The following is a 24,895-nucleotide window of genomic DNA, read 5'->3' as shown; positions in this document are numbered from 1 at the left end:
CTCAACTGTGAATAGAAACAATAGCAATATGAATATTTATCCTCACAAGGGTCCTGGGGGAATAAAAAAATGTTACCACTCAGTCATTCACTCAAGTATTTATGAGCACCTACTGGGTCTCAGGTTCTGTACTAGGTGCTAGAGATGTAGTGGTAAATAAAGCAGACATAGTCCCTTCACTAAGGAAAGTTCATGGACAAGTTCGGCTCTGAGCTGCTTCTGCAAAATGGGATGAAGCCACAGCAGAGAGGCTTGCAGTAATAAGCATAATATGTTAATCCCAATGTTCTCTCCCATTTTTCCCCAAAAACCAGCAACCAGCGTAGAATAGAAGAGTATTGGTCATGTCATATCCTAGGAAATCAGTGTCATTTGCTACCCCCATCTTACAGATGAGAGGACTAAGGCCCAGGGAGCTTAGGCAGTCCGTTCAAGGTCACTTAGCTGGTAGAGGGAGGATTCACTCCAGGCAGTCTCTCTTAGTAGCCCATGTCCTCACCACTACCTTGTTCTGCCTCTGTTGTCCCCATGGAGCTACTGTCGTCTTCTGGCAACCTGTGGACTGAGGCAGAAAGAGTTAAGGTGTGTTTGTGCCAGATAGGAGTTTGGAGGAGGTAGACAGTGTCACTGTGCCTGTCCCCACCTGTGTCCTTCCTCTGGGAAGTCCTGCGTGCAGAGGCCGAGCAAGTTGTGTGACCCTCTAGACTCCCATGATGCTGTCCTCATAGGGGATTGCAGTAATTATTTGCCTCCTCCATGGGGCCATGAGCTCTCTGAAGGCAAGCGCCTCTCAGTTTCATCTCTGCATCCTCCATGTCCAGCATGTATTCACTCATTTCTTCATTCTGTCACTACTGATTGAGCACCTACGTGTGCTAGACACTGTTGTAAGCATTAGAGATTAAATAGAAATCCAAACTGAAAAAATGGCCCACCCTCCCAGGACAGGATTATGTGCTGGTCAAGAGCAGGGACTCCGGAACCTCAGCTTGGCCCCACCACTTACCAGTGGGATGATCATGGACAAGCTACTGAATCCTTCTGGGCCTCCCATTCACAATATAGCAAGAACAATATTCACTGCTGTGTCGAGTTGTTAGAGGATTCAGTGAATTAACAGAAAGTTTAGCACAGTGCCTGGCATGTAGCAAATGCTGTACAGACATTTGCTATTAAGACAAAAATAGACGACAAATAAGTTAAGTCATGCCACATAGTTTGGCTAATAGTGGTAAGTGCTATGAAGACAATTAAAGCCATGAAGAGAGGGATGGGGAAAAACTGGGGGATGGTTTGGCATTGTGAATAGGGTAAATTCACATTGTGAATTTGTGGAATTCTACTCTACACCACAGCCTGGTGTAGAGTAAACTTCCACAAATGTTTGCAAAGGACACTGACCTGTACTGCAACTTGGACATAAAAGGAAATGGGGGTTTGTAGGCCAAGGGAGTTGGAGTGTTAGGCCTTTAGAAGGAGCCCATGAGCACTACAGGCAATTGCATAATGATGGTATAAAAATCCAGCCCTCAAGAACTCTCTCCCCTCCTGGCTGTCTTGCCCAGAGCGAGGCAGAGTGAGGGCCAGCCATGCCTAGTAGCTCATTCATTCCCACACCCACCTCCGGATAGGGGCAACATGGCCAACATTCCCAGCCACCATGGTCATCCAGATCTGAGCCAACATGGGGCAGGTATACAGTTCCCTCAGAGCTTTCTGGTGTGGAAACATCCTCAGCATCACCGACACCCCCGGCACCCCCGCCACAATGCCCCAGGGCCAGGCGTGCTGCCTCACAGCCCCTGGGACACCCTCCCAGCGTGCTCGCACACTCGTGTTTGTGCTCACTTGTCACAGCCGCATGCTCCCCGATGCACATGCATGTACCCACGCAGTCACCCAGACACGTGGCCTCCCTCTGTCTCACACAGCCCTGCAGGGGCGGACGCACACCTCCAGGCTCACACACCTGCATGCTTTCCTCTTGCACACTCACCTCTCTTAGCTCCATCCCTCCACTCCCGTGCGCTTCCCTCTGCATGACTTCCTGGAGATGTGCATTGGCTCTCTTGTCCCCTTAGGTGTCTTTCTCTCTCTCCCACAACTCTACCCCTTCTTCACACACACTCAAAAATGACTAGGCAGATCCTTTTCTCCCTCTCCATTCTCTGTCCTCTTCCCAGGCTCTCAGTCATGCCCAGCTCCCAGGTACTGTGGGGGCACTGAGTGTCTACCCCACTGCCTTCCCCACCCCCATGCACATGCACATGCATGTGTTTTTCTCCTCCCTCATGCACACACCCTTTTTCATGTGGTCACCCTCCTTTTCTCTTTCACTCTTCCTTTCTTGCTCACTTCATTTGCTCATAGTCACCCAAACACTTTGGTGCATTCAAACTCACACTCTCCCTTCTTTTATGTGTAGGTGTTCACATTTGCAAGATACCAGGTGGTACTGCTAATGCTGGGGCCTCCACTCCTTCCCCCAACCAGCACCAGTACAGGCCTAGGCCAGTATAGTCCTAGCTCCCAGCAGCTGCCGCGGAGGTACAAGGTAGAAGGAGATAGATAAAGCAACAGTGGGTGCCAGTGGGGACCAGCACCTAGCAACATCGCCAGGCATTGCTCTCAGCATCTTCATCATGCAGACTCGTGGGCAGGCCTGCAGGGACCAAGGTCAGACTACCAATAAAGACCCTCACAGTATACCACCCCTGCTCAGTCCTGCACTGCAAAGGCCGTCGCTTGCATGCATGCATGTGGGCAGGCCAGTCTGTATGTCCAAGCTTGGTCCACACTCCACCCTAATAGCTACCCCTTGGCCACCCCTCCAACCTGAAGATGCATAAGCAGGAAACAGTGTCTACCCTCACAGGGATGTACCTGAGCAAGAGACCCATGCAGGCTTCAAGCCATTTGGGCAGGAAATCCTGAAGTCCTAGTAGTTAGAGTATAGCCTGGAAAGGGGAACATGGACACCAGCTGGTAAGAGACTCTAGTTGAGTATATATCCTGAGCCCTGTGGACTTCTCTGCTTATGGGGAGTGACATGGACAGAAGAGACGGGGCACAGGGCCCAGGTCTAAGGACAACACTGCTCTTGGGAACAAAGTATTCCTGGAGCCTTTCTGCGGGCACCTGGCTGGAGCCGTGACAATCCCTACCAACCTGAGATTTCAGTGTGTTATGATTAGCTGGCTTTATGCATGGTCATGAGTATGCTGAAGGCCTGAGTAGGCCATTGCACTTTTGGTAGGAACAGCTGGCCTCTTGGGCTGGTGATTCTGAGACCTGCTCTCCACCTTAGATCCTGATGGCTTGCAACCTGTCCCCAACCCAGCCCTAGGCACTCTGCTCTGTATCATTGTGGGTATTCAGTGGACCCTCCCTTCAGGCCAAGGACAAGGTCTAGGTCTCAGCAAGAAGCCACTGCCCATCCCGAGTGCCACTTTTTAAAGTAAAGGAGCAGGAGGCCTGAATCAAGGAAAGCTTTGTCACCCTAATCCTGCAGCACCTACCTCTGACCAGCAGGAAGGAACAAGTCATAGCGTTCATAGCCTTCCTACCATGCCACAGATGAGGTCTTACACCAGTAGCCAACAAGGCCAGTTGAAAAGGCAGCCTGATTCTTTTATCCACTCAAATTTATTGAGCACCTACTCCATGCTCCATGCTTGCCAGGCACTAGTGATACAGTGACAAGCAAGACAGACAGGGTCCCTGCTCCTAAAGAGTTTAGGGTGCCATGGAAGGGTACAGCCGTTATGCAACCCTATCTTGGTGGGTCAGGGAAGGCTTCCTCTAAGAAGTGACCTAGAACATGAATAGGGTCTTGGTTCATGTCTTTAGGAACCTGCTGTGTCAAGCATTTTAAGGAGCAGGTTTACCTCATAATGCGCCTCATCCCTGATCAGCTAACCCGTTTTCACAAAGCCCTGCAGAGTGGTGCTTAGTACTGGTTCAAGCTGGTCTGTGAGCAGGTGCAGGAGCCCAAATGGACAAACTTCAAGAAGATGGACCTGGTTGTAGTAGTACTAAGATATCACCAGTAGCTGTCAACACTCAGTGGTAGAGGTTCTGTTGATTTTTATTTCTTTGTTGAATTGATGGTTCTGTTTTCATTCAAGACTTTAAATGCATTTAGAGATATTTATTGTCATTGATGAGTTTTTTACTTGAGTCTTCAGAATGGATAAAGTAAAATGAAACACCATTTGGATGTGCTAATTGGGCAGTATTCTGTAACGATGCCATTGTATTGAGAAAGGAAGTACCATCCCAGATGCCCACTGGTCAGCAAAAGTGAGGCTAACTATTCTCAGACACCAGGATGGAGCCCATCTAGCTAGGCCTTGGGGTGCTATGGCCAGGCAGACAGACCTGGGTTCAAATCCCAGCTCTACTGTTGACCAACAGCATGACCTGAGGTGAATTATCTAACTGCTGTGAGTTCCAAATTCCTCACTCTAAAATAAGGGTAATAAGGGTAATAATAAGGGTAATAATATGATGAGATCTTCACAGAGATTTTGTGAGGATTAAATGAGTTCATGGACGTAAAGTGCTTATTATACAGTGCTCTATAAATGGTAGCTAATAGTGACGGTGATGATTGTTCCAGGATATGGAATGTGAACAGAAAAAATACCTTTGCATCTTTGTGTTCCTGTGCCCAGGGCTTGGGCCTCAGATCCAGGCCAGTTCTACAGCAGTGGAGTGGGGTAGTGTAGCCGGTGGTCCTTTCTTGACTCCGCATCGCAGATCTGAGACCTCACTGAACCAGCACAGCCACAGGCAGGAGTGTTTTCTGCTTGTATAGTCAAGGGGCCAGGGTTGGTGGGGAGAATGATCCTCCATTTTCCTTCACCAGGATAGAAACAGTGCTCATATTCTAGGGAGTTGCCTGGATGTATGATGACACTTAAAGACAGTCTTTGCAACTGAAAGAAGGAATGCATCTGGTCCAGTCCCCTGCATCTTCAAAGGTTGATGCCAAAGCCCTTTTAGACAAATGAGCATCCATCACACTCCTAAGATATACAGTGACAGATGCCATTACCTTTCTCTTTGGTCTGGCTCAGGGACAAATCACCCCAGCTCTCAGAAAGTTCTTTATATCTGGGGGGGGGGGGACAAACAAAAAACCTCATCCTTCCATTTAAGCTCATTTCTTCATTTCAGATCTCAGGATCTGTTTTGGTTGTCTGTTGCTGCCTGACTATCTCAAAACGTAGTGGCTTGAAACAGCAACCATTTTATTTGCTCATGACTTGGAGGGTCATGCAGGGTTTAGCTGAGTGGTTCTTCCATTCCATGTGGCATCAGCTGGGGTCACTCGGTCAGCTGTACACACCTCATTCTGTGCTGGGATAGAATGTCCGAGAAGTTTTTCTTATACATCTGGCACCTCAGTGCTCCTACCTTGTGCTTCCTCACAGCATGATGATCTCGTGGTAGTTGGACTTCTTATGTGATTATCGAGAAGGAGCACTCTAAGAGGGCAAAAAAAAAGAAAGGCCCAGCTCTAGAAGTTACACAGGGTCACTTCACTACATTTTGTTGATCAAAGCCAGTCACAGGGTCAGCCTAGATCCAAGGGATGGGAAGAAAATGCCACCTCTGGATAGGAGGGGTACAGAGAATCTGTGGCCATCCTTCATCCACCTGAACTTCCTCTTTATAAGCTTTCACATCCCTCCTAACACTAGCTTCTTCCGCTCCTAAAGCTTCCTACCCTCGGCCTTCATCTCATGTCTCATTCTTTTCCCCAACCTTCCACTGTGTGAGCTACTGACCCCTTGTTGCTTAAATCTTTCTCTCTTTTGCTCTTCTCTTTTCTTTGGCTCTCCTCCCTGCCACTTCAAAGAGCACAACTGTGTGCAGTCCCACCCCTAACATCTGTAAGGCTGGATATGTTATGTCTAGATAGCTAACTGTTCGAAAGCAAGCTGATAAGCTTTGAAAGGAAATATGTTATCCTTCCACCCTGACAAATACTCATTTGTAAGGAGTTTAAAAGCCTGGTTCAAATGGAGAATTCTGAGTTCTGCACCAAAATATGGGGTCTAGAGAAAGCCAGTCTCCAGTCCACCCCAGCTCTATCCCACACCATAAGGACACTCATGAGCACTTAGGTAGATGGGTACCCCAGCCCACACATCTGAGCTCCAAACACACCTCCTGCAAACAGTCACCTTAGCCAGTTCTAGGAATACACACAGCACGGTGTACTCCCATAAAGCAGTCAGAAAAGAGGGCCACCAGGTCCAGGAATCAGGCTGAGGACCGTTTGACCAGGGAATCTTGGGGGGGCGGGGGAGCAGGTGCGGAGTTTGAATATGTGGCCTTACAGGGGGAATGTCCCTTTGGTTCCCTGGACTCCTAACCTGTGAGGAGGAGCATACCTGGTGGAGGATTGGAGCAGAGCCCTTCAAAGTGTGAGATCAGGACGAGGGACATTTTCCTGGGTGTAAGGACAGTGCTGAGTATGTCTGCCCTTGTATTGGGCACTGCCTTTCACTGATGGACTTGGACTTGGACTTGGACCCTGTACTGCTCCATCTGTCTCATGAGGCATTTCCACTGTGAAATGAGAAGCAATTTTTTTCATGGTAGTTATAAGAATTCAGTGAGACAATGGATGTGAATGGGGATTTGTAAACCATAAAGTCTTATTCACAGCTCATTTTTTTATGGTTTCTTATTGTTGGGTTCAGAAGCCCTGGATGTGAATGAATTTGGACTCTGCCCCTTTTGAGCCTGGATCTTGCTTGAATCACTTTACATCTCTAAACTTTGGAATTTCACACACACACATATGAAAATGATGCGTGGGACAGGTGGGGATGTTTATTAGGACCATGGTGCTGTTTCTTTTTAATTCCAAGTGGTTAAAACCTGAAGGATGGGCTGGGTGCAGTGGCTCAGTAATCCCAGCATTTTGGGAGGCTGAGATGGGTGGGTCACATGAGGTCAGGAGTTCAAGACCAGCCTGGCCAACATGGTGAAACCCTGTCTCTACTAAAATACAAAACTAGCCAGGCATGGTGACTTGTGCCTGTAATCCCAGCTACTCAGGAGGCTGAGGCACAAGAATTGCTTGAACCCAGGAAGCAGAGGTTGCAGTGAGCAGAGATCATGTCACTGCACTCCAGCCTGGGTGACAGAGTGAGAATCTGGCTCACAAAAAAAAAATAATAATAATAAAAAAAATAAAACGTGAAGGATGTAAGGTACCAGGAAGAGTTATCAGCAAAGACGGAACAAGGCTCTCTGAACCAGACATAAGCCAGATGTCAGCTGGGGTAATGTTGCCTTTTAAAATACAGATGAGAAGCCTGCCCAGAATTTCCCATTGCACACCATTTTCCTAAATAAGACAAGGCTTTGCATAGAGCATCCCTCTTCTGAGGACCAGTCACTAGCCTGCCCCCTCTCAGCCCTGTTTGGGTTGTGCCTGATGTGACTATTAGATATTGAAAAAGATCATCTTTTTTTTTTTCCACTTTTTTTGATACAGAGTCTCACTCTGTTGCCCAGGCTGGAGTGCAGTGGCGTGATCTTGGCTCACTGCAACCTCCACCTCCTGGGTTCAAGCAATTCTCCTGCCTCAGCCTCCCAAGTAGCTGGGATTACAGGCACACACCACCATGCATGCCTAGTTTTTATATTTTTAGGAGAGACAGGGTTTCACCATGTTGGCCAGGCTGGTCTCGAACTCCTGACCTTGTGATCTGCCCACTTCAGCCTCCCAAAGTGCTGGGATTACAGGCATAAGCCACCACGTCTGGCCCGAAAAAGACCATCTTTTTTCCCACATCCCTGTTGAACATCACCTAGCTTGAGACAAACCTTTATCAATCACAAGCAAGACCATTTGGAATTGTGCGTTAGTCCTCTACCCAGCCCAGTGCCACCCTCTGCCAGTCTTGAGTAGCTTCCCAGTGGGTCCTGGTATCCAGCAGCAGGGCAACCCCCAGCCTCTTAGGCCTGTCTCTCCTCAATGGGAATACAGCCTGCTATGAAAGTCCGTATTACCTGAGGGAGGGATAAGACCGCTTGCATTAGTTATATTTTGCTACATAACAAATTACCCCCAAAACTTTGCAATTCAAAACATTTCTTATCCCCCACAGTTTCTAAGTCAGGAAACCAGGAATGACTTAGCCACATGGCCTAAGTCAATCTGGCCTGATCTCTCACAACATCTCAAGATGTTGACCAGGGCTGCAATAATCCCAAAACTCGACAGTGGCTGAAGAATCCACTTCTAAGCTCACTCACAGGTGATTGGCAGACTCCAGTTCCTTGCAGCCTCTGGGCCAGAGGTGTCAGTACCTCACCATACAGGCCACTCCACAGGCTGCCTCAGCGGCCACACTGCAGGGCAGCTGGTTTCCCACAGAGTGAGTTATCCAAGAGAGCACACGAGGGAGCAAGAGTTGTGTCCAAGATGAAAGTCACGGTCTCTTAGGACCTAATCCTAGAAGTGACATGCCTTCACTTCTGCTGTGTGCTATTGGTCATGAAGACTAACCCTGGTACCATGTAGGAGGGACTGCACGTGGATGTGAAGACCAGGAGGCAGGGTTCACTGAGGGCCACCTTGGAGGCTGTCTGCCATATTACTTAAAAGTTGAATCCCTGTAGGCTGGGCACAGTGGCTCACGCCTGTAATCCCAGCACTTTGGAAGGCCAAGGCTGGCGGATCACGAGGTCAGGAGATCGACACCATCCTGGCTAACATGGTGAAACCCCATCTCTACTAAAAAATACAAAAAAATTAGCCAGACGTGGTGGCGGGCGCCTGTAGTCCCAGCTACTTGGGAGGCTGAGGCAGGAGAATGACGTGAACCTGGGAGGCAGAGCTCGCAGTGAGCCAAGATCTTGCCACTACACTCCAGCCTGGGCGACAGAGTGAGACTCTTTTTTTTGTTTGTTTTTTAAAGGTTGAATCCTTGTAATCCAAAGGGACATAGTCTCAGGATATGCCTACGTACAAAACAATGCACAAGGTAAAAGTGCACCCACAACAAGAGAAAAATACATCAAAAGGAAACCAACGCCTTTCTCAGTGAGGCAAGAGTATGGATGACTTGGTTTTTCTTTATACTTTTATTGTAGGGGGAGGTCTTCATATTTTCTAAAATCATTAAGAAAAAATGATTGGCCACTCCAAAATAGTAATTAATCCTTGCCAAGCAAGAGTGATAGCTGATGAGAGAGGGGGCCCTCTGACTTGACTCACCACCCTCTGGGTTGATTGGTTCAGCTTGGCAGGTGAAAACCTGGGGATGACCCAACCCCAGGGATCTTAATGGGGCTGGTTATTCTTGGAGACAGCCACCAAGACATAGAATTCCCCTCTCCCTGTAGAAAGTCAAGAAAATGACTCAGTGGTCATGTTGGTGAACCAGCTCAGAGGAGAGGAGATCCAGGGGTCTCCTTGACAGTCGGCTCTGCTGCAGCTCAGTCCATGAGTCTTTCTCCCTTCAGAGGTGTTGATTCCCAAACAGCCAGGATTTCTCTCTCTCCAGCTCTCCCAGTTCCAGGATGCAGACAGGATGAAGGGCCCTCAATTTCTGTTCGTTGTTTCCCCCTTTGGACCTTGGCTCAACTTCCAACTCAGTGGTTTTGTTTTGGATTTACTCGGAGAGGAAAAGGTGCTTCTCAAGAGTTTCTAGAGCATCGTCCATCATACTCCTCAGTGCATGGTCCTGTTATCTCCAGTGGGCCATAGAGGCTCTCTTTAGTTTTATTCACTTATTTACTTTTATGTCCCACTGCTGTGCCCCCTCTCTCTATAGTTAATGTGTTTAATAGGTGTTTTTTGTTGCTATGTGCCCTTGGTGATGTTTTTTGTGTCTATATTTTTAATTGTGCATATTGTACTGTTAAATCTCATTCTTTTTACTCAACACTGTGTTTCTAAGTTACCCCACGGTGCCATGGTACTCTGATCCTTTGCTCCTAAGGGCTGCACAGCACTCCCCAACATGTCCCTGAACACTTGGCCCACCAGCTCCCCAGCCATGGGCTTTCAGATGTCTGTACTCCCCAGCCCCCACCACAGGTAGCGCAAGAGAGAACATTGGCTTACATGCTCCCTTGGGGACTGTGTGAGGATTTCCTTGACATTTACATCCTAGAGCAGAACCACCAGTTTCCAGACTTTTCTGTTTCCTATACTGGTTCCAATAGAGGATCTGGAAGAAGCCAGACCAGAGAAAACCAGGAGAAGGTGGGGGTAGAGTCTGGGGAGGTAAGCAGGGGCCAGAGCATGGTGGTCCTTTGTTGTTAGCCATGGCAAGGGCAAATATTTTGGTCTTTATCCTAAGAACAAAGGGAAGCCATTGAATTAAACTAAAGCAGAGGTTCAGATTTATTTTTAAGTAACAGTGGATCTTTAGAGATAGAAGGACCCTGAAAGACCCCTAGTCCCACTCTTTGAATTTACAGGACACTTGGAAGGCCCCCTGAGGTAGTGAGATAGATGCTGAAGATCACACAGCCAGAGAGTCCAGGCCCCCTGACACCTTGAGAACGTGGTGTGAGCCTCCCAGGTTGCAAAGACCATCTGATGGTGGCAGCCTCGGGAGGCATGGGATTTGCCCTGCTGTCCTGGGGGCACCTTGGGCTGAAGAGTTCACGTCCTGTCACCTGGACTTTCCTAGACCTCTGAGGGCATTTAACAGGACCCGTCAGAGAGCCCCAAGCCAGGACCCAGCCTTCCACTGCCATGGGGCCTCAAGCCGTAGACCTTCCAGATATCCACAGGCAATCCCTGTTGAACTTCATGTGCTAGCTTAATGAGACAACTGAACTCTAGAAACTTAAAGATGAACATGGCAGTCCTGGTTTTGCCTCTTATTCTCTGGATCTCATCAGTTTTCTCATCTTTGAAATGAAAGGATGGAGCAAGATGCTCTCTTAAGTCTGTTCCTTCCTCCCCAAGCATTTGTGCTTAAGTCTCAGGCACTGGGGACCTCTGGTATCTCACCGCCCCAGGGCCTCTGCTGTCCACTCTTTTAGTTCTCAGTGTGGGCAGCTGCTGGGGGAAGCAACACCCTCAGAGTTTCATTGACCCTTTTCACCCTCGTACTTGTGGGCCTCCACGCCAAAGAGGCACAAAGAACTGAGCCTTTGTTTGCAGCAACAAAGCTGTTTGCAATTTCAGATAGAACCATTTTATTATATCCCATCCAAAGAGGACTTGAGTTGTTTTGTTTTGAAAGCTTGTTAGCATTCTGGACTTAATTAGCTGGCAGAGACAAAACTCCTCCACCCCCAGTCCATGCCCACTCCGTCCACCAACCCCATTTGCCAACTAGCAGCATCAAAGCCCCTGCCCATGTCCAGGTGGGGCACCCATTGTACTCCTGAGGGGCTCACCTGGCAGATGAAAGGGAAATCCTTATTGCTACCTCTCCCTCACGCTCCCCTTTCCCCATAATCTCTAGATTCTGGCTACCATTTATTGAGTATTCACCATGTGCCAGGCAGCAGGCTAAGCATTTTGCATGCTTTAATTCATGGCATCCTCTGAGTCCTATGAGGCAAGTTTGTTTTCTAAGATGGAGTTTCGCTCTTGTCACCCAGGCTGGAGTGCAGTGGCACACTCTCTGGCTCACTGCAAACTCTGCCTCCCAGGTTCAAGTGATTCTTCTGCCTCAGCCTATAGCTGGGACTACAGATGCACACCACCACGCCTGACTAATTTTTGTATTTTTAGTAGAGACGGGGTTTTACCATCGAACTCCTGACCTCATGTGATCTGCCTGCCTCGACCTCCCAAAGTCCTGGGATTACAGGGTGAGCCACCATGCCCGGTGACTACATGGACTCTTCTAACCTAGCCTTACAGTCCTATAACATCTCTTCTGCCACCTTCACTCCATCAGGGCAATCAGTCAGAGAGGGGACATAGATGCCACCTATTGATGGGAGAAATGGTGAAGAATTACAGACATATTTTAAGACCACCACAGGAGTTAAGTTACAGAGAGGTTAAACAACTGGCCTAAGTCATATGTAGCTGATAAGTGGTGAGCACCCATGTTTTAGTCCAGAATCTTCCTATGTCACAATTTGATTCCTTTTCCCACCCCCATCCTGCCTGCCTGGAGAGTGTGGAGATGAACAAGACTTGGGCCCTTCCTTCAGCCAGCTTACCATCCGAGATGGACTTGCTTCCTCCTGTGGATCTCTTGGTCGTGTTGCTCACTGATCAGCAGGACTAACAGGGTGGAGGGGTTGCAGAGAGCCAGTACAAATTCCCAGAACTCCAAATCCACCATCTGTTTGTGTTTGCCTTTGCTGGGAGAAGCTAGAAATTTTTTCCACCAGGACTTTTCTCACTAGGAGTTCTGTTGGTCAGTGTCGAGGTTGAAACATAGAACATCTTGCAGGCAGGAAATAATCTTAGTGAAAGGCTAGGCATAGAACAGGTGCTTGGTTAGTGTTTGCCATGTTTCAGGGACTCTGCTCTTCAGCACCGTATACTCTAACACCTACTTTGCCTGCTACACACCTCCAAAAGGTAGCAGAAAATAGGGAGCCACCTCCAGCCTCTCCCAGTGAGTACAGAGACCACAGCAGTGCCTAGCGAGGCCAGCCTCTCCCAGTGAGTACAGAGACCACAGCAGTGCCTAGTGAGGCCAGCCTCTCCCAGTGAGTACAGAGACCACAGCAGTGCCCAGCCAGACCAGGCTCTTCCTCTCAGAGCCCACGGGAGTGCTGAGGGTGTGATACTGCATGGCAGAAGTGACTGATTGGACCTGTTCCTTCTAGACTCTTCCACCACTATACCCTTCTCAGTTCCTCTAGCAATACCTCCTTTGATTCTGGACATATCCAAGCAAAACTTCAAAATAGGCCTGGTAGACAAACCTGCTCCACCCATTCCCCTTGTGGGTTTCCAGACCTTTCTGTGGAATAAGAGAAAAGTCATAGACTGTGGAGACCCACCAACCTGGGTTCAAGTCCCAGTTTTGTTGCCACTTGGCTCTGTGATCCCAGGCAAGTCACTTAACCTCTCTGTGCCTCAGTGGCTTCCCATGCAAGACATGGGCAGTCATGTCAACCTGCAGCGCAGTCGTGAGTATTGAACAGCATAAGACTGACAATGTGCCTGGCTCCAAGCTGGCAGAATAGGAGGATAAAGGAGGGCAAATCCTCCCTGTGGATTCATCTCTTCATAGGGGAGAGCTGTTGGGAAATTGCCCAAGGTCACCCCTACCACTCCTTTATCCACCTCCATCCCCACAATGAGATAGGAGCAACAATCCTATGAACAAGAAGTCAGTGTCTACTGGTGGCATTTTGGACACAGTGACGGGCCATGGAGCCCAGCATCATCACCCAGATGGTTGAGGGGTGGGAGTGCTGGAGACTTGTTAACAATGATGTAGTGTCGAAGGCAGAATGCCTGGTCCTAGGCTGGGGAGTTAGTCTCATCTCGTGTGTGGCTAATAGCATGGGCTCTGGAAGCAGACTGCCTGGGTTCTAGTCTTAGTTTCTACCCATTTATTAGCAGACCTCGGCCAAGTGACTTAACGTCTCTGTGCCTCAGTTTCCTCATGTGTAAAATGGAGGTAAGAGCAGTGCCTACCTTTTGGGATTGTTGTGAGGATTGAATGTGTTAATATATGTAAAGCACTTGGAGCAGTACCCAGCACACAGTAAGTCTTCAACATTCAGGCTCTGCCCTTGGCTGGCTGTGGACCTTGGGCAAGCCACTTCCCCTCTCTGGGCCTGTTTCTCCATCTGAGAAATTAGTGGGCTGAACCAGATATCCCTCAGGGCCCACCAGGCTCTGACAGCCGGTAGTTCATGAAGTCCGGTCAGGTCTGAGTGTCATGTTCTTTTGGGTAGGGCTCCCTGTGGCTGCTGGCCACATTGGGAAGGGAAGAAAAGCTAACTGGGACAGAGCTTCCTTTCTCACGTAAACAGGAACAGGCTGAGCCAGCCTTCCACTCCAGTTCCGGTGGGCTGGCAGCCTGAGAGCTCAAAGAATGAGTCACTGACAGGAGCAGCCACAGTTCTGGAGCTCAGGCGGCACCAGCTCCAGGACACGGAGTAGCTGCAGAGTTCAGTGGTGGGATTTGGGAGCCGGGTGACAGGAGAGGAATCCTAATGTTTCCCTGTGCCCTATGTGAAATCTGAAGGCCATTTGCCTGCATGCCTTACCCAGGATCCTACAGCTTTGGCCTGGGATACTGAGCTTTGCCTTCCAGGGCTTGTTTCCTTCCCTCCTTACCACATGTATACTTTGAGGATCCATCAGCTGGGGGACCAGGCACAAAATCCACACCATGGCCCCCATGCAGCTGATCAAGGTTCAAGGTTCTGCCCCGCACCCCTACCCCCACCCCAGACACAGGACCTCCCTGCCTTGGTGCAGTGACCCTTTACTGAGAAACAGCATGGCAAAATGGAAACATCACTTGATACTGGAGAGCCCTGGGTTTGAATCTCAGGTCTGCACTTACTTGGGCAAGACACTTAACCTTTGTAAGCCTTGATTTTTCTTGCCTGGAAAATCCCATCATCCTGTGCAAGAGGTGAGCCCATGAGGAGCCCGATGTTAAATCACTCGTCAGCGAGCTGCCTCTGAGTCAGGGTTTCATGCGTGGCAAAGCAGCTACCTAGCTGTGAACTATTGAAAAGCCAGCCCTTGACACAAGCAGCCGCCTCTCACTGACAAAACAGAGCTGATGATGATCATGTCTACCTCATAGGGCTGTCGAAAGAAGCAAATGCAATTGCGTGTGCAGAGGCACTTTGGGAACTGCAGAGAGCCAGCCCAGTGAGGTGGTATTATTCCCAGAACAAGATAGTGAGTGAAGGAGAGGGCAGGGAAAGGATAAGAGCTGACATCATCTCTAGGAGCAGAACAGAGTCCAAAAGAACAAACAGGCCTAGGACCACAGCGGTCCGTGCAAGTGGGGGCTGTTTCCTTCACTGCTGTATCCTCAGAGCCTAGCCCAGTGCTTGACAAAGTAGGCACCCAGTAAATACTTTTCTGAATTGCATGGCATTGAATCTTCGTGTTCCCAGTGCTTGACGTATATCGGTGCTCAGTAAATGTGTGTTGGACTCATGCACAAATCAGCAGAGACTAAAACCAGAGTGGCAGGCTCCTAGCCCAGTTCTCCATCTTTGAAACTAACACCAGTTGCCATCACAGACACCCACTGCCCACCCCTGAGATCAGGGGTTCTTAACCTGAGGTCCATGCATCTCCCCAAAAATTAACGTGTAGAATATAGTGTGTGTTTGAAACATATCTTGCTGAATTAAAAAAAAGTCAGATTTCTACCCAGAAAAATACTAAATAAACTCTGCTCTGAAACATGTACATCTACCAGGTGCCCCGTAAATAGCCATCAGTGGGATGTATCTGGTCCCCAGGGCTGCCAGGTGACCAGTAGTCTTAAAAAAATTGTAAGCCTCCCACTCTCTGAGATACACATCTAGGGCCCTACGAGCCTGCAGTTTTTCCTACCACCTCCATAATGTGCAAGGCAGTTAACCTATCTTTCATATGCAAAAGTGATGATCACACGTTATTGGGGGACCTGCCTCCGGAGTGGCTGTTCTGCTGCTGGGTGGGTCTCACAGAGCCACGCATACTCTGTCAATCTCTTACATCCCAGCGTATGCATTTAGATGTGACAGGTGGGAGTCGAGGCCTGAAACCTGAGAATCCTAACTAGGTTTCACGATATCAACTCAGAACTTTGATCTTTTTGAAAAAAATATTTTTCTCACTACAAATACATGTGTGCATGTGTCTGTGTATGTATGCACACACATACATATTTATTAGAGGAAATGTAGGATATGTAAATAAAATCACCTCTAATCTCACCCCACCCCCAAAGAACCGGTGTTAATACCTGGCTTTAGTCTTCCCATTTACTGTGTACAACATTTATTAAGCATTTACTGTGTGCCAAGAGTTCACTGTTCCATGCTGTATGATCTCTGTCTCATGTTAACCTCTAATCTCACATCAGGTATTTGCTATCTTTTACAGACATGTTTATACTTTCTTAATTTTTAAGGCCAGTGAGATTATACTGTTTTGTAACCTTGCCCTTCTTAGTCCATACCATCAGATTTTTTACCATGTTATCAAATATTCATCAGCAGAGTCATTTATAATGGCCGCATGATGTTTTATTGCAAACAAATTCCATGCTTCTCAGACTGGGGTGCATGTACCCCTGAGGGCAAAGCCATAGGATAAATGTCACAGATCTTCCTGAAGCAAAATTTGTGATTCAGAGCTTTAGGAGAGGGAAATAAAACACATTATTTTCATATCAAAACAAGTACAAATATATCATAGTGTAGAATGCAGAACACCCATATGTCTTAATACAGGCCAGACGCAGTGGCTCACACCTCTGATCCCAGCACTTTGTGAGGCTGAGGCAGGCAGATCACCTGAGGTCAGGCGTTTAAGACCAGCCTGGCCAACATGGTGAAACCTCGTCTCTACTAAAATTACAAAAATTAGCCAGGTGCAGTGGCTCGTGCCTGTAGTTCCAGCTACTTGGGAGGCTGAGGCAGGAGAATCGCTTGAACCCAGGAGGTGGAAGTTGCAGTGAGCCGAGATCATGCCACTGCACTCCAGCCTGGGTGACAGAGCAAGACTCTGTCTCAAAAAAAAAAAAAAAAAATGCAGCCAAGTCCAAGATCATGTTATTCCCCATAGTTCCATGTTCCCTCTCCTCTGAGGTTTGCAGAAACATCTAAGAAGTGCTGAATTCTAGTTCAAGCCCTTCTTTTTACAGATAAGGAAACTGAGACCCAGGGAGAAGAAGGGATTGCCCAAGGTCCAAGTATGTGCTCTGCAGAACCAAGGCACAGAAGCCAGGTAACCCCTGGGTCTGTCCCTTTCCACCATTCCATATTTGGTATCACCTGTCAACTGTGTGTGGGCAGAGACCTTGCCCCTTGAGAAATCAACCCCTTGCTTATCAATAGTAGCAGCTCTTGCCTTCCCACGTGATCCTTCTTTCAGCAGCAGCTTTTCCTTTTTCACCTTGCTCGCAGAATCTGAGCTGACTACTCAGGTTGTCAGGAACTATAACCTCCATGGACAAAGGTAGATGCCCTCCCATGACCCTCTTAGACTCCATTGGCACTTAGATTTATTGCTTAATGCACTGTATTGTAAACATGTCTTTACTAGTCTGTTTTAGCCACGAGACTGGAGCCTTTTGAAGGCAAGAATTATGTGTTAGCATTATAATCTGCCATTTATTGGGTTCTTACTAAATGCTGAACACTGTGCTAGGTGTTTCATCTGTAGTATCTAAAATATTTATAACAGCTGCCGGGCGCAGTGGCTCATGCCTATAATCCTAGCCAAGGTGGGTGGATCACCTGAGGTCAGGTGTTCAAGACCAGCCTGGCCAACATGGTGAAACCCTGTCTCTACTAAAAATACAAAAATTAGCCAGGCATGGTGGCACATGCCTGCAATCCCAGCTACTCAGGAGGCTGAGGCAGGAGAATTGTTGGAACCCAGGAGATGGAGTTTGCAGTAAGCTGAGATCACGCTACTGCCCTCCAGCCTGGGTGACAGAGTAAGACTCCATCTCTCAAAAAACAAACAAACAAATAAATAAATAAATAAAATATATATATATACACACACACACAGCTTTTCGAAGTATGTATTATCTCTATTTATCAGGCAAAAAAACTGAGTAAAAGAGTGTCATTTGCCCATCATCATTCACTCATTTAGTAAACATTGATTGTAGCCTTACACACCAGGACTTATGCTATATGCTTAGACATCAGGATGAACAAAGCTGATACCACTCTGCCCTTATGGAACTTCTTGGTGGGTAGAGGAAGATGATAATAAAAATTATTTTACAACCCATAGCAAATGTAATGTAGCCTGAAGCCTATCTGACTGCCCTGGATTGAAGCCACCCTCCTCCCTTACCTACCAGCTAGGCGACCTTGGGCAGCTCTGTTAACCTCTCTGCACCTCATCTTCCTCTTCTGTAAAATGGGGATAATAGTAGTAGCAACTCCATAGGGGTGCTGTGAAGAATAAAGAAATTAACCCATGTGAGGCACACAAAGAAGGGCCCCTGCACATTCCAGGCATATTGCTGCTGCTGCTGCTGATGATGATGATGATATGAAGGAGAGGCACGGGGTGCTCGTATGTGATACAGCAGGACCTACTTCAGGGGACGTCTGATTGAGGTCTGCAAGATGAATAGATGTTATCTTGGCAAAGTGTGTGGGCGGCAGGGGAGGGGAGCAGGGTGTTGGTGGGATGTTCCAGGCAGAGGGAATAGCATGTCAAAGCATAGGGGGCGGGTTTACCTGAGGAACTGCAAGGAGTGCAGCTGAAAGGGATCCCGCTGGGAAGCGGGAGCCTGTGCTACAAACACAGCCCCAGGACTGGGTTCCCTGCACCACAGTCTTGATCCAGGCCATGGGAGATGCTCAGTAAATGTTTGTCAAGTGAGCGAGCAGCTCATGGACAAACAGCTGTGTTGGGCCCACATGGTTCTGTTGTCACCCACGTCCATTGTCCCATATACAGCATGATATGTAGACAGCCCCTTCCCAGCTGTCAAACTGTATACATCCATGTTTTGGTCCCTCTCTTCTTGATAGTAAACTAAATCCTGTGAGTGTGGGTGCAGACCTCCAATATCTGGGACTCACTGAGGTGACCGCAGCTAGAATCCCCATGCTGTAGCCAGGGACTCAGATCTAAGCCAATGGTTTTCAGACTATTTAGGAGTAGAAGTCTGCCTTGACATAATCTTAGCGGAAATCCAGTATATGGTACAGAGACAGGCAGAGCTTCTGGCCTTGAGGAGCAGACGTAGGGCCTCAGCCCCTGTGCACCTGAGAAAACACTAGGGCTCTGTAAAGCACAGTTAGAAAAACTAGGGTTGAACCCAAACCCCATCTTCCAGGTAGGGAAACTTAAGACCCAGAGAGGGAGTGACTCTCCGGAGTCATTAGGGACAGACCCAGAACTGGCCCGAGACATCTGGTATCAATTCTGCTACACCAAGGTTTTCCTGCAAACTTCGCCCTAACTGCCCCCAGCCCCTCTCAGTGTGCAGGGAGTCTTGAGATGGGGTGGGGGCATGTGGCTGTAGTCTTGTCAAGAGTCTGGCCTCCACCCCCAGTTGGGGCATGGCCCACATGAGACAAAAATCCACAGGGCAGGCGTGGGTGGGTTGTTCAGGGTCATGGCCTGGTTATGCCATGCCTTTTTTTTTTTTTTTTCTTTTTTTCCCTGCTGCTGCTGCTTTTTTTAATTGAGTTTGAGGTGGTTGTTTTTTGTTTCCTTAAGAAATGGAAAAGAATGAAGCTGCGTAAATACAACTATATTAACTCTGAAAAACCTCCTGCCATTTTAACTCTGTTACTGGAGAAATAAAAGAGAAATAATTTGTCCACCCACACTTAGCTCTTTCTGACGAAGGTAGGTGAATATTGCTTTGCTAATCGAGGGTGACTGCTGGAAGTGGAGCCACGCTGACTGATCCCAGATTGAGAGGCAGCCACAGCCGCCCCAAAAGGAACGGCCCGCCCTGGGGTGGCAGAGCCCTGCCTGTGGACAGGGCCAGAGTCATCGGCGCGCATGGCCCATCTTCCACAGATCTCCCCCAGCCGATAGTGATGGAGGCCCTGGACGAGGCCGAAGGGCTCCAGGACTCACGGAGAGAGATGCCGCCACCCCCTCCTCCCTCGCCGCCCTCAGATCCAGCTCAGAAGCCACCGCCTCGAGGTGCCGGGAGCCACTCCCTCACTGTCAGGAGCAGCTTGTGCCTGTTTGCTGCCTCACAGTTCCTGGTAAGGATGGCACAGGCCTCACCAGGGCCTGGAGAGAGGGTGGGCGGAGGGCCAGCCTCCCACTTCCTCCCCAGAATGGCCACCTGGAAGGCAGGAGGATGAGCGGCCTCCCTGGTGTTCCTCAGGAGCTCCAAGCCCTCAAGGATGGGATGAGGGGAAGGCTGGAATTCTGAGCTACCGCATCAGCAGCTGAGACCTCACATCCTGCCTCCCTAACCTAAGAATCCGGAACACAGGGCCTCCCCGACCCCTGACCTCCCAGCCCTGCAGGGTTCTCCTGAGAACTCCTGTCTGTGGAGGCCTTTCTGGGAGACTTCCCTTTTGATGTACATATTTGTGAGGTCCTCTCTGGAAAGGGCTTTCTCTTGGTTCCCTTCAGTCAGCTTTTCTCCAAGGAGAGTCCTGAGGCCTCCCCTGGGCACACAGCACTGGGGCCCTGCTCTCAGCTGCCCAGTCTGGACCTTAGAGGTTCAGGAGCCTCCATACAGGGCCAGGTTGAGGTTGAAGGTGAGCTCTGCTGGGGAACATGGGGGAAGGGGGCTGGCTCCATACTTAGCCTGCTCCCCTGTGCCCCAGCTTGCCTGCGGGGTGCTCTGGTTCAGCGGCTATGGCCACGTCTGGGCACAGAACGCCACAAACCTCGTCTCCTCTTTGCTGACGCTCCTGAAACAGCTGGGACCCACGGTAAGTAAGCTTTGGGGAGTCCTGGGGTAGCAGGGACCTGTTGGGGGCCTCTAGTCCCACCATCCCCAACCTCCGGATGGGGCTTCTCTGAGTTCAGGAGATACTTCCAAGCCCCTGAAGTTCTTCTGCCTGCTCCCCACCCCAGACCTGGGACGTGATTTTCAGAGTCTTGGTTTTGTCATCATTGCAAGAGCTGAGAACTCTGCCCCCACCACCACCACCCTGACCTGTTTGTCTGATGTTCCCCAGGCCTGGCTTGACTCTGGGACCTGGGGAGTCCCCAGTCTGCTGCTGGTCTCTCTGTCCATGGGCCTGGTCCTCGTTACCACCCTGGTAAGGCACCTCCTGAACCCAGCCTCAAGGCCGTCCTCCTCTGACCTTGAGGCCCAGATTTCTACCAGCTCACATCTGACCTACAGGCTGGACGTTCTGGGTGGGGCAAGGAGGGACACTTATCTCTTTGCACAAGTGTGCCAGCCTGGTGCAAGAACCTCCTCCTTTCTGAAAATTGGTTTGCAGTGATCTGGGCTAAGGAAAAGGGGTGAGACAGGGAGAAGGCTAGTGTAGGAACTCTGAAGCCCCACTGAGAAGGCCTGAACCAAGAAACAGAGCTGGGAGAGGGAGGGGTAGGGAGGGAGAGTGGGCACGGAGCCTCCCATTGAGGCCAGGGGCAGTGCCTTGTGGACAACTCCCAGGAGAGCAGGGCTGCTCGGGACACATTGAGGGAGTGCGGGGGTGTCAATCCCATTTGCACTCCAGGAACACGGCGGGCAGCCAGCATGGTCCCAGATCCATGACGCTGTATACCCCAACCAGGTGTGGCACCTCCTGAGGACACCCCCAGAGCCACCCACCCCACTGCCCCCTGAGGACAGGCGCCAGTCAGTGAGCCGCCAGCCGTCCTTCACCTATTCTGAGTGGATGGAGGAGAAAGTTGAGGATGACTTCCTGGACCTGGACCCGGTGCCCGAGACTCCTGTGTTTGATTGTGTGATGGACATCAAGCCTGAGGCTGACCCCGCCTCGCTCACCGTCAAGTCCATGGGTCTGCAGGAGAGGTGGGAGGGGTGGAGGAGGGGTGGGCTCCACGGGCCCTCGAGCTCTTAGCTGCTGATCAGAAGAGTGGATGCCTGACTCTGACTCCCGGTGCCCAGGGCAGAGCTGGCCTCATAGCTTAGCCAGTGTAGACACGTGCTCTCCAGGTCATTCATAGAGATCAAAGCGCCCCAAAATGAATGCTGAGAAATACTGTTACTGCACACGCACACATAGGTGTACACATGTTCACACACACTCTCCCATGCTCAAGTAAGTTTGGGTGGTTTTCTTTGCTGCGGGACTTGTCAGAGCCTTTAACATGTTGTGTTCATTGGAAATCAGCAAGGGGACAGTATGTGGCATTTCCCAAAGTCACTTGATCACAGAACTCTATTTTTTTTTTTTTACTTTTATTTTGGATTGAGGGGGTACACGTGCAGTGTTGTTACCTGAGCATATTGCATGATGCCGAGGTTTGGGGTACAAATGCTCCCATCACCCAGGTACTGAGCATAGTACCCAGCAGTTAGTTTTCCAACCCTTGCCCGCCTGTCTCCCTCCCTCCCTCCTCTAGTAGTCCTCAGTTTCTATTATTGCCATCTTTATGTCCCTGAGTACCCAGTTAGAACCCTGTTTTTATAGGGTAGCTCATAGTGTTCCACAGAGCACACTCTGAGAAGTGTAGACACCCTCTTTTCAGAGTCTAGGTGGATAAGCCAGATCACACCACATTTGAGTTACCCATGTAATGTCATGGAACGAACACTGGGTGTGGAGTCGGGAAATCTAGCTTTTTGTTTCAGCTCTGCCACCCCCTTACTGGGAAAGCCTGGACAACTCTTGGCCCTTCATGGGGACTCAGTTTCCCCTTCTGTGTAATGAGGGCCCATCCTGTCCTGTGGTCTGAGACACTGAGTGTAATAGAGTTTGCCCATTGTAGACATCCTTGTGGCCACCTTGCTCCTGGGACTCCCTCCTTCCTGACAGCTGAGGGTCCTGGCCTCTCCTGGACAATATGTCCTTGACTCACCAGCAGCCTCATCGCAGGACTGCTGGGCCCAGGACTGCAGTGGGGAGGGTCTGGAGCCATCCTCTCAGGCCCAAGCCCTGCTTCTGTGCTTCAGGCAGGTGTCCCCTCTCTGAGCTTCCTGGGGACCACAGGGCGGAACTGCCTCCAGCGGTGATGGAGGAGAGTCCAGGGTAAGGCCATGTTGGGTTAGCTTTGGATGGAACTTTTAGAACTGGAGCTCCAAACCCCCACTAAGTTAACATCTCCACTGCAGGAGGTAGGAGATAGGGAGTCAGGCCGATGCCTCAGGACTGAGATTCATGCTGCTTTGACGGGGTTTTGTCACACTCCCACTCCTCTTCCTTGATCCCCCCCCCGTTCCCAGCTGATCACTCCCTCCCTCGTTTTCCCCCCGAAGACCCCAGCTCATGCCCGCCCCTGTGCCTCACACTGCCTTTCCTGGTCTTTCCAGGAGGGGCTCCAATGTCTCACTGACCCTGGACATGTGCACTCCGGGCTGCAACGAGGAGGGCTTTGGCTACCTCATGTCCCCACGTGAGGAGTCCGCCCGCGAGTACCTGCTCAGCGCCTCCCGTGTCCTCCAAGCAGAAGAGCTTCACGAAAAGGCCCTGGACCCCTTCCTGCTGCAGGCGGAATTCTTTGTGAGTTCCCTTGAGCCGGCTGCCCCACTGTGTGCAGACCCATGTCAACCATCCACCTACCCAGGTAGTGGAGCGTGGTGCCTGGAACTCAGCATCTGCAGTAGATTAGTATCACTTTATCATCAGCTCTCCCACCGTCTTGGGCAAGCTGCTTTCCCTCTGAGCTTCAGTTTCCTCATCTGGAGAATGGGGATGAAAATAATAGGATTGTTCAAAGATTAAAGAGACTAGTAACATGTGCAGAGCACCCAGCCAGGTGATGGAGGTACAGTGACAAGGCGAAGTCTTTATTGCCCAGTGCTGTGCTTTGAAAGCCACAGAGAACCTTCGCTTCTAACTCTTCTGTTTTTCCACTTTCCTCCTGCCAAGCATTGTTCTTCTGCCTTTGAAATCTTTCTAGTCGCCTCCCCTCCTTATCACCCCTGGGGCCCTAGCTTAGGTCCTAATCACCTCCAACCTGGCTTCTGCAGCAGCCTCCAGCTGCCTCCTATTGGACTTTGAGGGACTCGATAAATGGCACCCCTGTCTACCTGCCTGAGTGCTCAGCCATTAAGAGCTAAGGCATAGGAGATCACAATATCACCTTTGTTGTCAATAAAATACAGGTTGGAAATGAGGCTTAGCAGGGTATAGCAAGAGTGAGCCTCCTGATACCGAGACCCAGAATTAGACGCACTTTCCACCCTCCACAGGGGTGCCGGCATATCTCAGACCTTGCCCCATGGGGTCACCCCTATAATTCTTTCCTGGCAGGAGGGCCCTGAGAGGAGGAGGAAGGAAGGGGCTGAGACTCAAAAGCTCCATTCCTCAACCAAATTCACCAGACAGGTAACTCCTCACTTCTGTGAGCAGGAAGAGGCGAGAGGCCGAGAATATCGGGGGCGAGTTCCTCCTGGTAGAAGCCAGAGGGGCACGGAAGCAGGCGCCTCCTCCCTTACAGCTCCCTTCCTTTGGCCTCCGCCCTGGGCCTGTCTGGACCAGGTAGCTCTCCCCTGTGAGAAGACCTCCATCACCATCTGATCTGCTGCTCCAAGTTCTCCAGAACTTGGTACCACCTGCATACACCATCAGCACACCTCACCTGGTGTGGCCCCAGCCTCCTTTTCCAGCCTTATGTCCCATGCCCCACCCCTGCAGGGATGGTCCGCTTCAAACTGGGCCAGCCCCACCTGTGCCTTTCTCCTGCCTGCCTTTGCTCACATCACCCACTCCAGATGCCTCTAGAAAGCCTTCCTCGACCACCCCAGCCTCAGCTCCTGCTCTGAGCTCCCACGGCCATCATCTCCCCTTGGAGAAAGAATCACATCCTCTACCTCATTTCTAGTTCGGTGGGTGATTGTCGAGGAAGGAGCGCGGCCTGAGCACCCACTCTGGGGGCAGTTTTTCTCATGTTGTTTCTTTTGATTTTCACAACCCTGGAAAGCGTTATGATCCTCGTTTTGCAAAGCCCATACTTAGTGTGTCCAAAAACAATGAAACAGTGTGAAGCTGGGTGCAGTCAGGGACTACGCTGGTGGACAGACTGGAAGGAAATGCAGAGGCAGGAGGCATGGAGAGTCATCCCAGAGGATGTCAGGAAGAGACAGACTCGGAGGTGAAGGGTTTTTTTCGTTTTTTTTTTTTTTTTTTTTTTTTTTTTTTTTTT

The 24,895-nt window shown here is 49.8% G+C and overlaps 1 protein-coding gene across 1 annotated transcript in view; it reads left to right on the top strand.

Moving 5' to 3' along the window:
* Positions 1 to 24,895, top strand: part of PTPN5 (protein tyrosine phosphatase non-receptor type 5) — a 63,667-nt gene that overhangs the window by 27,761 nt on the left and 11,011 nt on the right. Inside the window, exons 4-8 of the mRNA XM_017858203.1 lie at positions 19,664 to 19,857; positions 20,434 to 20,541; positions 20,791 to 20,874; positions 21,358 to 21,599; positions 23,061 to 23,250. Of these exons, the coding sequence (XP_017713692.1) occupies positions 19,664 to 19,857; positions 20,434 to 20,541; positions 20,791 to 20,874; positions 21,358 to 21,599; positions 23,061 to 23,250 (818 nt within the window). The remainder of the gene's footprint in view (positions 1 to 19,663; positions 19,858 to 20,433; positions 20,542 to 20,790; positions 20,875 to 21,357; positions 21,600 to 23,060; positions 23,251 to 24,895) is intronic.

Source organism: Rhinopithecus bieti, unplaced genomic scaffold (genome assembly GCF_001698545.2).
Source record: "Rhinopithecus bieti isolate Rb0 unplaced genomic scaffold, ASM169854v2 scaffold_2350, whole genome shotgun sequence".
In the NCBI taxonomy this organism is placed as follows: Eukaryota; Metazoa; Chordata; class Mammalia; order Primates; family Cercopithecidae; genus Rhinopithecus; species Rhinopithecus bieti.
The sequence above is the reverse complement of the archived record's forward strand: the minus strand, read 5'-3'. Positions and strand labels throughout refer to the sequence as shown.